Source organism: Labeo rohita, chromosome 3 (genome assembly GCF_022985175.1).
Source record: "Labeo rohita strain BAU-BD-2019 chromosome 3, IGBB_LRoh.1.0, whole genome shotgun sequence".
Taxonomy (NCBI): Eukaryota; Metazoa; Chordata; class Actinopteri; order Cypriniformes; family Cyprinidae; genus Labeo; species Labeo rohita.
Window position 1 is genome coordinate 28,121,063 of NC_066871.1, and position 15,999 is coordinate 28,137,061.

Sequence of the window (15,999 nt, forward strand, 5' to 3'; positions counted from 1 at the left end):
ATTTGAATGAATCTGCACAGAGCTGAACTAAGTTAAAATGAACTGATTTAAACTGCTAAACTGAATTTAACTGTACTGAACAGAATCTATTCAAAGTGTGCTGAACTAAACTGAGTTTAAATGAACTGAATCAAAAGGAGTTGAACTGAGCTGTTGACCTGCACTAAAAGTCTGATGTTTGTATGCTCTTTCCGCAGTATTTGGACCAGCAGCATGTGCAGCAACTGAATGTTTTCCAGGCCTCGCTGTCCATCACGGGAATGCCCCACAGACCCCTGGGAAGGGCACAATCGTCCCCCGTCACTTCTAGTCTTAAAGGAGCGCCCCTGAACGAGGTTCCCATTAAGCATCTCTTCACAACAGGTAGCTGCGCCACTGTCAATCAGTTGCACAGGACAGAGTGGAAAGTTGATTCAACTGAATTGATCTTTCATAGTAGTTTTACTCCGAATGGGACTGATAGTGGCTGCGATTAATAGATGTGCTAGACTTTTATTTTTAAGAATCTCCTCACTCTCTCTGCAGGGCTGGTGTACGACACTTTTATGCTAAAGCACCAGTGCATATGTGGGAATACAAACATCCATCCCGAACACGCCGGTCGCATTCAGAGTGTTTGGTCCAGGCTACAGGAAACAGGGCTGCTTGGTCGCTGTGAGGTGAGTGCGCCACCTGCTGGAAAGGTCAGCCACAAACAATAAACAGGAAGCTTTGTGTTAAAGCTCAGCTCTTTAAATACACACCATTTTTTTTAAAGAATAGTTTTATTCAGCATGGATGCATTAAATTGATCAATATTTGTAAATAATTCTGTCATTTAAACTTTCTATTCATTGGCAAATCCTGAAAAAATGGTTTCCACAAAAATATTAAAGTGATAGTTCACCCAAAAATGAAAATTACCCCATGAATTACTCATCTTCAAGCCTTGCTAGATGTATATGACTTTCTTCTTTCAGATGAAGACAGTCAGAGTTATATTTAAAAATATCTTGGCTCTTTCAAGCTTTATAATGCCAGTGAATGGGTGCTACGATTTTGAAGCCCAATAAAGTGCATCCATCATAAAAAGTGTTGTACATGGCTCCGGGGGGGTTATAAGGGCCTTCTGAAGTGAATCAGTGTGTTTTTGTAAGAAAAATATAATTTTTTATGATCTCTAGCTTCCGCTAACTGTCAAATGCATGTTCACAAGAGAGTGGTGTTCCAGCTAATGACATAGGAGAAGCATAAGCATAATTTTCAACATTTTTCAACATTGATAATGAAAATAAATGTTTCTTGAGCATCATATCTGCTTATTAAAATGATTTCTGAAGGATCATATTATGAAGTGTGGAGGAAAGTCTACTAAAAATTCAGCTTTGAACACAGGAATGAATTACATTTCATAAAATATTAAAATAGAAAACATTTATTTAAAGCTGTAATAATATTTCACAATATTACTGTTTACACAGTATATTTGATCAAATAAATGCAGCCTTTTTCAAGCATAAGGGACTTCTTTAAAAACATTTTTATAAATCGTTTCGACCCCAATCGTTTAAAAGGTAATTTGTTAAATATCTTCGAGCAGCATGTTTTATAACATAATTTAACCGATCAGTTAGTGATAAAATTGCACAGCTTCATAATTTAGAGCTCCATCAATCAAAGAAAACATGAAAATATCATAATATTTTAAAGAAAATGGTCAGAATAATTTACAGTGACTCAGTCTAAATCAAAATGCTGTTTAACTCTTTCCCCGCCAGCATTTTGGAAAAAGGTTGTCGGCCACCGACAGCATTTTTGATTGTTTTCAATAAAATTTCATCAAATGGTTTGTCGTGTGAATATCTGAACATGCAATACGCCAAAATAAAGAACAGAGCCTCTACTTTTAAACAATTAATCTGTGTTATTCTAGCTTTAAACATTCATTTTTTTATCAACACTTGAATGTAGGAAAGTTTTGTTAAAAAAAAAAAAAAAAAAGCACAAAAAGCACTTTTTTTTAAATCAAGTACTACATCTGGATCATATTCAGTACAAAGATCAAAGCAAAGATGTGGTGGATCGCTTCAGTCAGCAACCCCAAAGCTTGCACAGTACCACTTACTGGATTGACAGTTCACTCATTGGGCCTCGTGCATGAAACTTGTGTAAATATATGAGTAAATTCTGTGTAATTGGTGCGTAAAACAGACCTTACCGAAAACTGTCCTCTGAATTCACAAACGCGTAATTCGTAAACCTGTGATTTGATAGTTAAATGCGTATGTGCATGCTCATACACAATTAGCATAATGAACTACAGCAATGCAAATTGCGTGTCCAGGAATGCAGTGGAATATTCCGGTCTGCTTATCAGGTTTGGTTCCAGTATATTGCATAAATGCAAAAAAGACTAATAGGCCATATGCCTAACAAGAAATATTCATTAATGTGTGTCCACCAAAGACTTTTCAGCCAGCTGAAAAAATGTCAGGTGCTCTTCTTAAAACGACCAGCTGGTGGCGCTTAAGAACACTTTGGTGGCACAGCGTTTTTCCGGCGGTGGCACGTATTACTAGTATCTCGTTTTTAAGAATTGTATTGAATTTTAAGAAAGAATATTGACTTCTCCATTGTTGTAAGCAGTTTTTGTAGGATCGTTGGTCTGTATTTGTCCCAACTCGTGTTTCATAAATGAGGTCCAAAAACATTAAGCAGTTTTCATTTATATACTGTTTATTGTTGATGATTGCGTTATTTTTCAGATGCATCCAGAGATTTTCTTACTATAGGGAGATGAGTGGATGTTTATTACTTAATATTGCAGAAAGCATAACGGTCAACTTGGATCACGTGTCCCTTAATAACCAATCACATTACAGCACTGACATCGTTGAATTTCATTCAGAGTTGTGCGACACTCAATCACCATTTACGAATACCATAGGAATGAATGAGAAGTGCCGTAAGCTGAATCCCACCCGTCGCAAAAAGTCAGTGACTTTTCTTATAAAACTGCATTTTTTTCGTGGTAATCTGTAAAAATAGTTCAATCCGAAAGTATTTTGTAGTGTAAAACATGTTGAAGATTAGCAGATAGGCTGTCGATTCATTAAATAAGCTGTTTTTTCTAAAAAGTTGTTTATTCAGTGTAGCGAAGCCTCTCCTTCATTGACAATAAAAAATAAAGGCCTCTGGTCTCCTTTCCCACGTTACGGTTTTTTAGCTAATGGTTGCAGGCTTGCCATCTAGTGGCGTTGATGCATCTGCTTATGAGATTGCTCGTTTCTGCGCCTTCCTCGACTGTTTTTGATCGCGAGATTCTGGACTCATTCAGGAGGTTTGACAAGGAAAAAGTTTAAAAATCTTTAATCACAAATATTATCCTTTCAAAATAGTGGGATTTGTTGTAGTGTTTTGGTAAATCATAAACGTTACCTGAATGTGCTTTTGTGTTTGTTTGTGTGCAGAGGATCAGGGGAAGAAAGGCCACGCTAGATGAGATCCAAACTGTTCATTCTGAGTACCACACGCTGCTCTACGGCACCAGTCCATTGAACCGACAGAAGCTGGACAGCAAGAAACTTTTAGGTGTGTTTTCGAAGCTCTTTGTTGTGATGTAAGTAGTCGCTGCTGTTTTGATTTTAGGACACCAGAACAGGATTCTCCTCCTAGTACAGCATCCACAAAAAGCTTCCCCTGCTTGCTTCCAATCTGATGGCTTGCTTAAGCAAACCTCCTTTGACAGACGCCTAGGCTTTTTTTAGGTCCTAGACATTTGCCCACCCCCGCTTCTGAGTCACCAGCGAAGAGAGTGTGTGTGTATGTGTGTATGAGGGTGAGATGGTTCAGCTGCGGACAGAGTTGCCATCACTCCACCACCTCCACTTTTATATGAGACACGCTTTGAAGAAGTGCAGACTGTTTTGACCTTGAGTGCTCTTTGTAGAGCAGCGAGACAGATGATGGCTGCGTCAGCCTCATCCAATGAGCATCCTCCAGACTGAATTAGCATAGCCAATTATGTCATTAACTGAATAGATAATGTGTGAACAACAGATGTGGGCCTAAACATAACACCGCTTCAGATCCGCTTCTGATTTCCTGTCTTTCTATTTTCTAGGTCCAATAAGTCAGAAAATGTATGCTGTCCTGCCATGTGGAGGCATTGGGGTACGTTTTGTGCATTCATCTGTTCAGTCATCACACTTCTTTAAAAAAAATGAAAGGCATTCACAGTGAATGTAACTGTACATAATAAGTGGTATTTCGAAAGTGAGAATGTCTGTGAGAATTTGTTTGGATTGTGAAACATAAGCCATGGTATTATTGATTATATTATATTCTCTCAAAATTGCAACCTTACTTACCTTACGATTTGGTACTTGGATATTATTAGTACGAGTAGTAGTAGTAGTAGTGTTATTTTATAAACATTTAGCCTAATATTTAGCAGTTATGCTAATAATTTATTATTATTATTATTATTATTATTAATAATACATTAGATTATAATAAAATTACAATATTAAAATAAATTAAAACATGTAAATAATCATAATAACTAATTAATTTAATCTTATTTTAAATAAATGAGCATTATTATTGATAGATCACATTCTAATATATATATATATATATACATTATAGATAAAAATAAATAAAAACATATATATTGACTATAACAAATAAAACATCTAAATAATGATAACCATTTATTTATAAATAATTTATAATAAATTGTAATATTAAAATAAAACAAAACCCTTGTTATTATTATTATCATTATTATTATTATTATTATAACATTAATTTTAAACATATACCACTAGTATTAGTATTTAGATGTTATCTTATTTTAATTTATTAAAATATTTTCTTATATTTTTAAAATATAATTCTAATAATCTTATAATAATAAATGTTTCATCTTATTTTAAACAAATTAGCATTATTATGGTTAGATCCGAATGTAATATACATTATAGAAATAATAAATATGTAGATATATCGACTATAATAAAATAAAACATCTAAATAATGATATTCATTATCATTAATAAAGTATAATATCAAAATAAAACAAACCCTTTAAATAGTAATAATAATTGATGTTGTTGTTATATTTTATAACATTCATTTAATAAATGTATTATTATTATTATTATTATTATTATTATTAAATGTTTCATCTTATTTTAAATAAATTAGCATAATTATTATTATTAGATTAGATTTTAATATAGACATTGTAGATATAACAAATATACAGATATATAGACCATAATAAAATAAAACATATAATGTTAATCATTATTATTAATACTGTATAATCTAAAAAAAAACACCTTATTATATTATACTTTTTATTATTATATTATATTATACTTATTATATTATATTATTATTATTTTATTTTATAACATTTTAGAAATATACTGTTATTAGCATTATTATTAAATGTTTCATCTTTTTTAAATAAATTATCATTATTATTGTTAGATTAGATTGTAATATATACATTATAGATACAATAAATATACAGATATGTCGACTATAGTAAAATAAAACATCTGAATAATGAATCGTTTTTATTAATAAAGTATAATATTAAAATAAAACATTATTATTATTATTACTCTAACAACATTAATTTTATCAAATTATTTTTATTATTATTATTATTTTTATTACTACCCATGGTTTTGCGCTAATGAATTGTCCTGCAATAACAAGCATAGACATTTATTAAGAAAGTAAAAAGGATCAGTTCTGAGTTAATCCATTTGTGTCAGTATTTAAGATGATTTCATGCTCTTTAGGTGGACAGTGATACAGTGTGGAACGAGATGCACTCGTCAGGTGCCGTCCGGATGGCGGTGGGCTGCGTCATTGAACTGGCATTTAAAGTTGCTGCTGGAGAGCTGAAGGTTCATATTTATTTCTCCTACCACAGCCTCGTGTTTATTTGATGGTCTGGCATAAATATTCTGTGCTTATATTATATCACACCTCATCTCTCTTCTCTTCTATTTTTGTTTGATGGATAGAACGGGTTTGCGGTGGTCCGTCCTCCTGGTCATCATGCTGAGGAATCAACTGCCATGTAAGTAGTCTGAACTGCCTTCCTTTTTAAGAGTCTGTGTAAAATATTTCATTAAAATATTTGAATGTCATTTAAGGTTGTTTACTTCAGCATATTTAATCTGCATAATGCAACAAAACACCTTTAAATGATTCATGTGTGGACTTTTATGTCTCGGTGTTCAGATGTTTGTTATCTTGATGGATAAATCATTTATGTGTGTTCAGATGAATAACAGTCCACTGCTCTGTGTGTATCTTGGCAGGGGTTTCTGTTTCTTCAACTCAGTGGCCATCACTGCCAAACTCCTGCAGCAGAAACTCGGGGTGGGCAAGATCCTAATCATAGACTGGGTGAGTTTTTAGGCTCTCGGTGCGATACGCAGCGGCTTGTGATGTTACAGTCCACATGGAACAAGCTATATTTTTGTACTGATTCAGTTTAGCTGATTTTAGAATTCATTTTATTTCATTGACATTTTGACAGAACCATAAAGAACAAAACCAGACTGTTTCAAAACCGTCTTCCATTCCTTTTCATAGGATATCCACCATGGAAATGGGACCCAGCAGGCTTTTTATAATGACCCCAATGTTCTGTACATTTCCCTGCACCGTTATGACGATGGCAACTTTTTCCCAGGCAGCGGAGCTCCTGAGGAGGTAACAACATTTTGGTCACTGTCACAATAGTAGCTTTCTGTAATCAGATGACCAAAATGTTCTTTTATTTCTAACTGGCTGTCTCATGGGTTCCTCTTTAGGTGGGTGTAGGTCCAGGAGAGGGCTTTAACGTCAACATTGCCTGGACAGGTGGAGTGGAGCCACCTATGGGTGATGTGGAGTATCTAACTGCCTTCAGGTGAGATCTGCACTTCCTGTCTGTCAGAGAGAAATAGAGAAAATGCAAGAAACCTTATACAAAATACTAAATATAGCTTCAGTATTAATTTTTTTTTTTTTAGAGCCCATGAAGTGTTTTGAGGATTTCTTTTAAATTATTATTTATTATTTATTTTATAATAATCATTTTTAATATCTTTTTAAATCATTTGTCTTTAATGTACATTTTAACAATATTTCCCCAGGACAAATGTTATTTATTAATTAATAAAATTATATAGTAATGTGTTATAAAATGTTATATATTCATTTTAAAGATCTTATATAATTATTTGTATTATTTGGCATGGCATCAAAAAGTATTAAATGTTTAAAAAAAAAAAACAGTATTGAGCTATTTTAGTATAATTGAGATACTATTATAATTGTATTAATAGTTTAAATAATTTTTCATTTTAATATTTTTCATTTTAAATTATACGTTTTCATAATTTTGTTGTGCTTTTTTGTCATTTTCATATTTTGATATATTCATAATTTTAAGTGTGTATATATATTTATATATTTATGTGTTTTATTATCTATTATTACTTATAAAACTTTTCAAATTTTTAAACCTTTTAGGTGATAGATAGATAGATAGATAGATAGATAGATAGATAGTTTAGTTTTAACAATTAATAATAAATAATAATATAATTACAGTTTTAAAAAACACAAAAATGTAAATAAAATACACAAAAATTTACTTGTGTAAAAGTAAACTTTTCAAATGTAAACTGTTTAGGCTATATATATATATATATATAAATTATATAACAAATCACCTAAAAAGTTTACATTTACTTTTTTTTTTACAGTTAATAATAAATAATAAAATAATATAATTACAATTAAAAAAAAACAAAGAACAAAAACTTAAATTAAAAAATACCTTTTAAATTAAATTTAAAATTCTATTATATACACACACCAGTCAAAAGTTTTTTAACTGTAAGATTTTTAATGTTTTTAAATAAGGAAGTTTGTTCTGCTCACCAGGCCTGCATTTATTTGATCCAATATACAGCAAAAGCAGTAATATTGTGAAATATTTGTACTATTTAAAATAACTGTTTTCTATTTTACTATGTTTTAAAATGTTATTCATTCCTGTGAAAAAGCTAAATTTTGAGCATCATTAATCAGTCTTCAGTGTCACATGATCCATCAGAAAGCATTCTAATATGCTGATTTGCTGTTAATTTTTTTTTGGAGGCAGGACATTAAAGCGATTGCTCTTTAAAAATGTGTTGAGCACACTTACAGAGATGTTGTCTCATGGGAGTCATTTGTAAATCAAAGTCCCGCTGTCTGTGTTTTTGTAGGACGGTGGTGATGCCCATAGCCAATGAGTTCTCCCCGGATGTAGTGCTAGTGTCAGCTGGTTTTGACGCTGTGGAGGGCCATCAGTCGCCCCTGGGTGGATATAATGTCACCGCCAAATGTGAGTTTGCTGTTTTTCCGTTACCAGTACCAGAGGTCAGATGCTACAAATGCTATTTGTACCACTTGATTGCATCGATGGGTTGTAATATACACGAAAAATCCATCTATTTATTTGTACTTGGACTACCTCAGTTCTTTTGGGTCATTGCTTTGGGGGAGCAGTAAATATTGGTATCACACTAGTAGTACTCAGTAGGATACAGTGATAGTCTTTTTCACTGTTAACCTACATTTCTGTTCAAATTGGGGGCGTTAAGGTTTGCTGAAGGCTTCGGAGTTTGTTTATAGATCATGAATTACCCAGCATGCTTCTGGCTCTCTGCGTAGGTTTCGGCCATCTCACTAAGCAGTTGATGAAGTTGGCTGGCGGCCGTGTGGTTTTGGCACTGGAAGGAGGTCACGACCTCACCGCCATCTGTGACGCATCCGAGTCCTGCGTGGCTGCATTGCTTGGAGACGAGGTGCCCGTCATTCATTCACACACATCTGAACACTACATGATGTGATTATATTTGAGCTGCATTACGTGGCGCTTCTGTATTAACCCTCATGTTCTTTTTTGGGGTGTCACTGATAAAAACAAAAGGTTAAAAACTTCCAGAATAAAATATTCCTGATAATTTACTCACCCCTGTGTCATCTAAGATGTTCATGTCTTTCTTTCTTTAGTGGAAAATATTTTTTTGTTTATTTTTTAAGGAAAACATACCAGGATCTTTCTCCATATTGTGGACTTCAGTGGGGATCAGTGAGTTGAAGGTCCAAATTTCATCCCCATTAAAGTCCCCATGGAGAAAAATCCTGGAATGCTTTCCTCAAAAGCCTTAATTTCTTTTCGACTGAAGAAAGAAAGACATGAACATCTTGGATGACATGGGGGTGAGTACATTATCAGGAAATTTTTATTCTGGAAGTGAACTAATCCTCTAAAGCCTAAATAATATTTGCCTGCTTGGAATAATTAGATCAGATGAACATATTTGAACTATTTGAAGGGTAAATAATAAGTTATTGACAAATCAGTAATGTTATATTTACACATACATTAATATGGTCTCTGGGACCTGCAACATAAAATTGGCAAGGTTAATATCAGCAGGACATGAGTTTTTAATAGTGTTCCTATTTATGAAATAAACATAAAATAAATTATTTCTTGTTTTGTCATGTTTTTTGTGTGTTGCAGTTGGATCCTCTACCACTGACAGTACTACAACAGAAACCCTGTCCGAAAGCCACAGCCTCTCTAGAGAGGGTCATTGAGATTCAGAGTAAGTGAAACTGAAGAAAACTTGGTTAAGATTATATTGTACTGTATTAATTTCTGTATTCATTCATTTTTTTTTCAAGTGTGTTAAATATCAGTATTGTGGTAATGGGTATATTTAGAAATATCTTTAATGGACATTTCTAAAATTAATTGTTAAGATATGTAGTTATTTGTAGTTTTTTTTAAAAAGCTTATTTGTTTGTTGTGCTGACATGACATAAAAATGAATAGTTATAAGTTATAAAATAATACAGCTATTTTATAATGACTTAAAATATTACTTTTAGATACTATTATTTTTAAAAAATATTTTAAATCAGTTTTTTATTTTAATTTTCATTTTAATTAAAGTTTTGATAATTTTGTTGTGTTTTTGGCATTTTTAGAATGTAATATTTTATATTTTTAGAATTTTTAAACTAAATTAAAATTTTAAATATTGTCTAGGCAACTAGCTGTAAAATAAAAAGAGTTTAATATTTTATTTTATTTCAGTTATTCTCTATTTTATTTTTAAGTAACAAAAATGTTTTTAGGGGACATCGGGTGCAAAATTCACTTTTACATATGTTTGCGTACAAATGTGCGTTCGCAGTGTGTGGACACAACCGTCCTATAATGATAAAAAATACATTCACTCTTTTTTTTTTAAATCCCCCCAAAAAAACCTTAACAGTCTCAATTATCAAGCCATTTTGATTTTGACGTCATACTGCTCAAACCCCGCCCACAATTGCTGACAAACTGTCCCATATTAGCATATTTCCATCCTCAGCCAGTTGTACGGTGTCCGCCATTTTATCCGCACTCGAGCAGCTGTAGCGACAAGAGTGTCTCGTAAGCAATGCAGCTGTTTTGTACTTGGATGTAAAAGTGAACAGTCTTCATTTTCTCCTGATATCAGAGCCACTGAGGACGCAGTAGATTATTTTTGTTTTTGAGGGTAACGCGCCACTGAATACACAAAAATTGAAAGAGAAGGGTGGAGTGAACCGAATGCACCAAAACGACTCGCTGTGAACAGAGCTGTTTTTGATAAGGTAAAAATGGTGTTTTACACAACCATTGATTGCAGGCGTTTTTATGAAGACCCTAAGAAACATACCAACTTGTGGAAAATGGTCATCCGATGTCTCCTTTAACAGTTCTTGAGGTCATGATGACATAACGGTCTTTATCATCATTTATCTTCTCATGATCCATAGGTAAACACTGGACATCTCTGCAGAGGTTGGCTCCTACAGTGGGTCACTCTCTCCTGGACGCTCAGAGACGGGAGAAGGACGAGGCAGACACTTTGACCGCCATGGCCTCTCTCACTGTGGACAACGATCAGCAAAAGACCTCCACAGAAACCAGCAGGTACTGTTATGTTCACCTCTGCTGTTACGTAGAATGTTAAATTCATCATTTACCCCCTTCATTAACCAATCATTCCTTCCTCAGACCAGCAGAGGAGCCGATGGAGGAGGAGCCCGTGTTGTAGAAGAGCGAGTACAGTGCGTCACTGCTCCAACCTTCTTGTCCACGCGTGCTTGGCACCGGTCACCCTGACGTCACGCCTCATGTTCCTCCTCCCAGCTCTTTGATTGGTTCCCTCGGTCCTTCACTCATTTCCAGGTGCTTGACTGACACATTCACAGCCCACCCACTTTGGCTTTTCTAAAGGTTAAAGCATAGCAAACTGTTGCCGAAAAAAGGGGACGACAAGGCCTGATGGGTAATTACAGGACCACTCCAGTGAGGGCTGAACAGCAGCTGGACAGGCCGAACAATGGAGTGAGTGCTCTTCAGAGAGAGGCCTTTGATTTCATTTTCTCATTGTATTGGACTGAGGACGTGAAGAAGAAAATGCAAAAAAACAAAGAAGAGGAGGAAGGGAAAAACAACACGACAGCACAGGGATGTTGTCGCTCAGAGGGCCGTGAAACGCTTTGTTTTCTGTACAAAGTATAATGTACAAAGTTCCAAAAAAAGCCAACAAGCAGCAAAAATACTTCAGCACAAAACACACACATACACTCACTCACAAAACAACACGGTTCCTAAAAGAGGAACCTGAAGAGTCAAAACACCTTTTGCAGACAAGTATACTCGTTTACACTGTACTGTGTCGATTATTTGGTATACTTGTTCATCTGTATAGTATCCTGTTATGAAAAGCACACAAAAATACGAGAAGTATATAATATATATATATAAATATACATACATACATATATATAAGCATATATATGTAGTTTTGTGTGTACCGTATACACATTTGAACATACAAAAAACATACTTTATATCCCTTACCGAACATTTTCTTATCAGCTGTGGTTGTACATAGAGTAAAAAAGCCTGCAGACTTTTACCAAGAAGTGGAAGAACGACGGTTAGCCTTTTCTCCCAGAGAAAACAGTACTTTTTTTGGAATATAAGGCTTTGCTATTACATACTCGCACATAAACGTAAAGAGAGGATTTTCAAACCTTCGGTGGAGAACGAGGAAAGACGCATTGTGGTAATGTCTCAAGAAAGACTTTTCTTCTCCAAGAACTTGGTGCCTTTTATACTAAGGAAAACATTTGACAACACCAATACTTAACGAATCGCGAATCCTCAGACTTAACGTTCACTGATTTGTTTGTTTTCAAATTGCCTTAATTTTTTCAGCGAAAACGAATTTTAGCCATGAAACGACGGAGAGCACAAAACGATTACTATCCTGCCCCGGTTTCTTTCCATTTCTTTCTTTCGTTTTGGATGTAAATGTTATGTTCTTGGTCAAAGGTTTTGATACTTTTTTTTTATGTTGCTGTTCACAGACGAACGGACGAAAGAAATTCAACGATTGTTTTATTTATCAGTCCTGTGCGGTAGACTAGCACACGACGCGATTGTTTTGGAAACACTGACGATGTTGTGACCAACTTGTACATTTATTTGTTTGGCTCCCTCACGCTCTTTTAAACCTGTTTTGTTTGACTTTCTTTCCATTGGCGAGTGTAAGCGGTGAGTTTTTTTATGAAAACATTTCCTTTTTGTACAAAAATGTAAAAGACAACAAAAACGTCTGTATCAGTGTTAATTTCGTCATTTGATTTGAAGTATTCTCTGATAAGGAATGTACAGCGTGGTACAGATATTATCAATGATGTTGATTTATGTCACTGTGCAGTGCATTTGGCATTGTCCTTCTTCAGGATTTAAGGATATTTTTTTCCGGCAATAAGAGTGACTACCACTTTTCTTTCTTTGTTTGTTTGTTTAACACTAAAATACGTTTGGTTACATTTTCGTCATCTTATAGCTCTTTTACGCTATGGATAACGGCTATTTTTCACCGGACTAATTAGTATTGTTCATAACTGTTGACAGTTAGTCGTCTCTAGCTGTATGCTGGTCAATCACTTGCGCACTTGTGGATGAAACGGCTTGTTTATGACCCTGAAATAACATCCTTCATTACATTTTTGGGGGCCAAATTCGACTAATCACCTGTGTCACTTGGTCTGAGAGCTGATGGCAAGTACTTTTCTTTCTTTCTTTCTTTCTTTAACGAGACTGAACCGGACCGCGAGCATCTTGCACTAATAACTTAACGGTAGGTCCAAACCTAATCGCGTTTTGTTTTTACTTTGGGTTCTCAGACGCAAATTACGAGGCATTAAAAGCAAGCGAAATCTCAGCTAACTCTCGTCAACGTTTTTCTCTGTGTGCGTTCGTTGATTCAACGGTTGATGTTGAAACGTTAGAAATTTCGAAGCGCGTTTCTCGACTCTGCTCTCGTTTGATTTATTTATTTGGAGTCAGAAATGACTGCTCAACGTTGCGTCGCGATGTCTGTCTCGATGAATAGTGACATACTGATGTATCTTCGACGGCCTCATAGCCTCTGGGCAATAACTTTTAACTTTAAATAAAAAGAACATGATATATTACAATAGCTAAAAAGCGAACGGCCAGTTTTTCCGCAACAACTACAACAACAGTGTGTTTATTACGTCGCCATTTGAAACACTAACGTCACCTGTTCGTTCTGTCTCTAACCGTCCGTTTCGCGCGTTAAAGAGAAACAGGAAACACTTTGTGAACAAGCGGGCTGACGCTAGCCTCTGTATTTAGATACTGTAATATACACTAAGAGAATTTCCCTCTTCTGTGTGGCTATGGGATGTGCTGTCTGAATCAGGAACTACTGTGATCAGGTTTCGTAACGTTTGGATGTGGATCACCAAGCATTTGTGCATAGTTTTGTATTTTCACCCTATATGGTGTCAAAGAGTTTATTGACCGTGCAGTTGGTGGTGAACGCTTTTCTTCTTTTCTTTTTCCGTTCCTCTTATCCTTTTTCTGGATGAGTCGGCCGACCCTGAGAAGTCCTTTTTCGAGAGCTGAACCTTCTCTTTGGGTGCGTGGGGTTGAGCAATACATAGAGAGGGGAAATAATGGCTCCGATGTAATACAGTATGACGCTTGGCTTTTTTAAACGAGGCGCGCTGAGGGGGACCGTTGGTCTCTTTGGCGGCAACGTGAACAGGGCCTTACGATGGACACCGGGAAACCTCTGTATGTGTAAAAGACATCGACATTCGCCGTGGAAGATAGCTTTACTGTCTCTGCCACATATTTTGCTATTGGGTAAATATGTATATTTATTGATGATTCATATGTTGTGTATATGTAGTGACCTATGATCGTCGAGGTTCAAAGATTGCTTGTATATTTTTTGACTTTTTTGAAAGAGAGGTTGTGTCTCCTCCACTGTCTCTTCATTTCTTTGCTGTTCTACATCACTTGTTGTGATTGGGTGTTTCGATTTTGTGAGATCTTTTAACCTTGGATTTTTAAGATCTTTTTTCTCTCTTTCTCTCGCTCTCTGCTCTCTCTCTCTTTCTCGTCTCTCTTCTGGTCATATTGATATGCAGAAGTTATCTGAAATTATCAAAGCACATTCCCTGATTTATTGTGTTCTTTCAGTGCTTTCATGTTGCGACAATACAAAGGTGTGTATACTAACTGCTACACACGTGTATATAGGGTGCATATATGTGTACACATGTGCAATACACGCTATTTGAGCAATCTATTACTGTGACTATTAATCATTAAAAATTGCTGTCCCTTTGATTCCTGCTGTTTGTTTGTGTGTGGGATTTTTTTTTTTAAATAACTTTAAATAACTCCTCAACATTTACAGGGAAATCCTTGAGCCGGTGGCGACAACAGAGAAGACATTTGTATTCCTGCAGTCTAGTCTATTTAATTACATTTAATGCAAAGTTGTTACCCAACAGTTGTGCCAGTCCATATTTGAACCAAAGTTGGATTGAAACAACACAGCATTTTTTAGAGAGAAAGCAAAAATCCTGATGTTGTTAGGCTCATTTTTTTCATTCAGCTTCATTTATGTATTTAATATTTTGCAATATTTTAGTGATTCTTTAAAATAATTAAATCACTTATCATTTTTTAATAATATATTACTACTATTATTTTTGTCATTTGCATTTTAATCATATTTATAAATGCACATTTTTTCATTCAGTTTAATTTATTTAATAGTTTGTTATATTTTAGTGATTTAAAAAAAAATTAAATCACTAATCATTTTTAATAATATATTACTACTGTTATTTTTGTCATTTAAATTTTAATTATATTTATGAATGCTATTTTTTTTAATTCAGCTTCATTTATTTAATATTTTGTAATATTTTACTGATTCTTTAAAATAATTAAATCACTGATCATTTTTAATAATATATAACTACTATTATTTCTGTCATTTGCATTTTAATTATATTTATAAATGCAATTTTTTTCATTTAGTTTAATATATTTAATCATTTGTAATATCTTACTGATTTTTTTAAATAATTAAATCACTGATCATTTTTAATAATATATTACTACTATTGTTTTGTCATTTGCATTATAATCATATTTATTAATGCACATTTTTTCATTCAGTTTAATTTATTTAATAGTTTATAATATTTTACTGATTTAAAAAAAACTAATTAAATCACTAATCATTTTTAATAATATATTACTATTATTTTTGTCATCTAAATTTTAATTATATTTATGAATGCCACTTTTTTTAATTCAGCTTCATTTATTTAATATTTGTAATATTTTACTGATTCTTTAAAATAATTAAATCACTGATCATTTATAAATAATATATTACTACTATTTATGTCATTTGCATTTTAATTATATTTATAAATGCATTTTTTTCATTTAGTTTAATATATTTAATAGTTTGTAATATTTTACTTATTTTTTTAATAATTAAATCACTGATCATTTTTAATAATATATTACTACTGTTATTTTTGTCA

At 33.7% G+C, this 15,999-nt stretch overlaps 1 protein-coding gene across 7 annotated transcripts in view; it reads left to right on the forward strand.

Annotated features, from left to right (window-relative positions):
• hdac5 (histone deacetylase 5) overlaps positions 1 to 14,786 on the forward strand; it is a 103,266-nt gene extending 88,480 nt beyond the window's left edge. For all 7 annotated transcript variants that reach the window (XM_051103536.1, XM_051103538.1, XM_051103529.1 and 4 more), the window contains 14 exons: positions 198 to 363; positions 526 to 659; positions 3,450 to 3,570; positions 4,103 to 4,152; positions 5,802 to 5,909; positions 6,030 to 6,085; positions 6,330 to 6,417; positions 6,607 to 6,726; positions 6,828 to 6,925; positions 8,274 to 8,392; positions 8,722 to 8,855; positions 9,581 to 9,665; positions 10,870 to 11,026; positions 11,111 to 14,786. In XM_051103536.1, coding sequence (XP_050959493.1) covers positions 198 to 363; positions 526 to 659; positions 3,450 to 3,570; positions 4,103 to 4,152; positions 5,802 to 5,909; positions 6,030 to 6,085; positions 6,330 to 6,417; positions 6,607 to 6,726; positions 6,828 to 6,925; positions 8,274 to 8,392; positions 8,722 to 8,855; positions 9,581 to 9,665; positions 10,870 to 11,026; positions 11,111 to 11,150 — 1,476 coding nt within the window. In that variant the 3' untranslated portion in view covers positions 11,151 to 14,786. The remainder of the gene's footprint in view (positions 1 to 197; positions 364 to 525; positions 660 to 3,449; positions 3,571 to 4,102; positions 4,153 to 5,801; positions 5,910 to 6,029; positions 6,086 to 6,329; positions 6,418 to 6,606; positions 6,727 to 6,827; positions 6,926 to 8,273; positions 8,393 to 8,721; positions 8,856 to 9,580; positions 9,666 to 10,869; positions 11,027 to 11,110) is intronic.
• Positions 14,787 to 15,999: the final 1,213 nt, after the last annotated feature.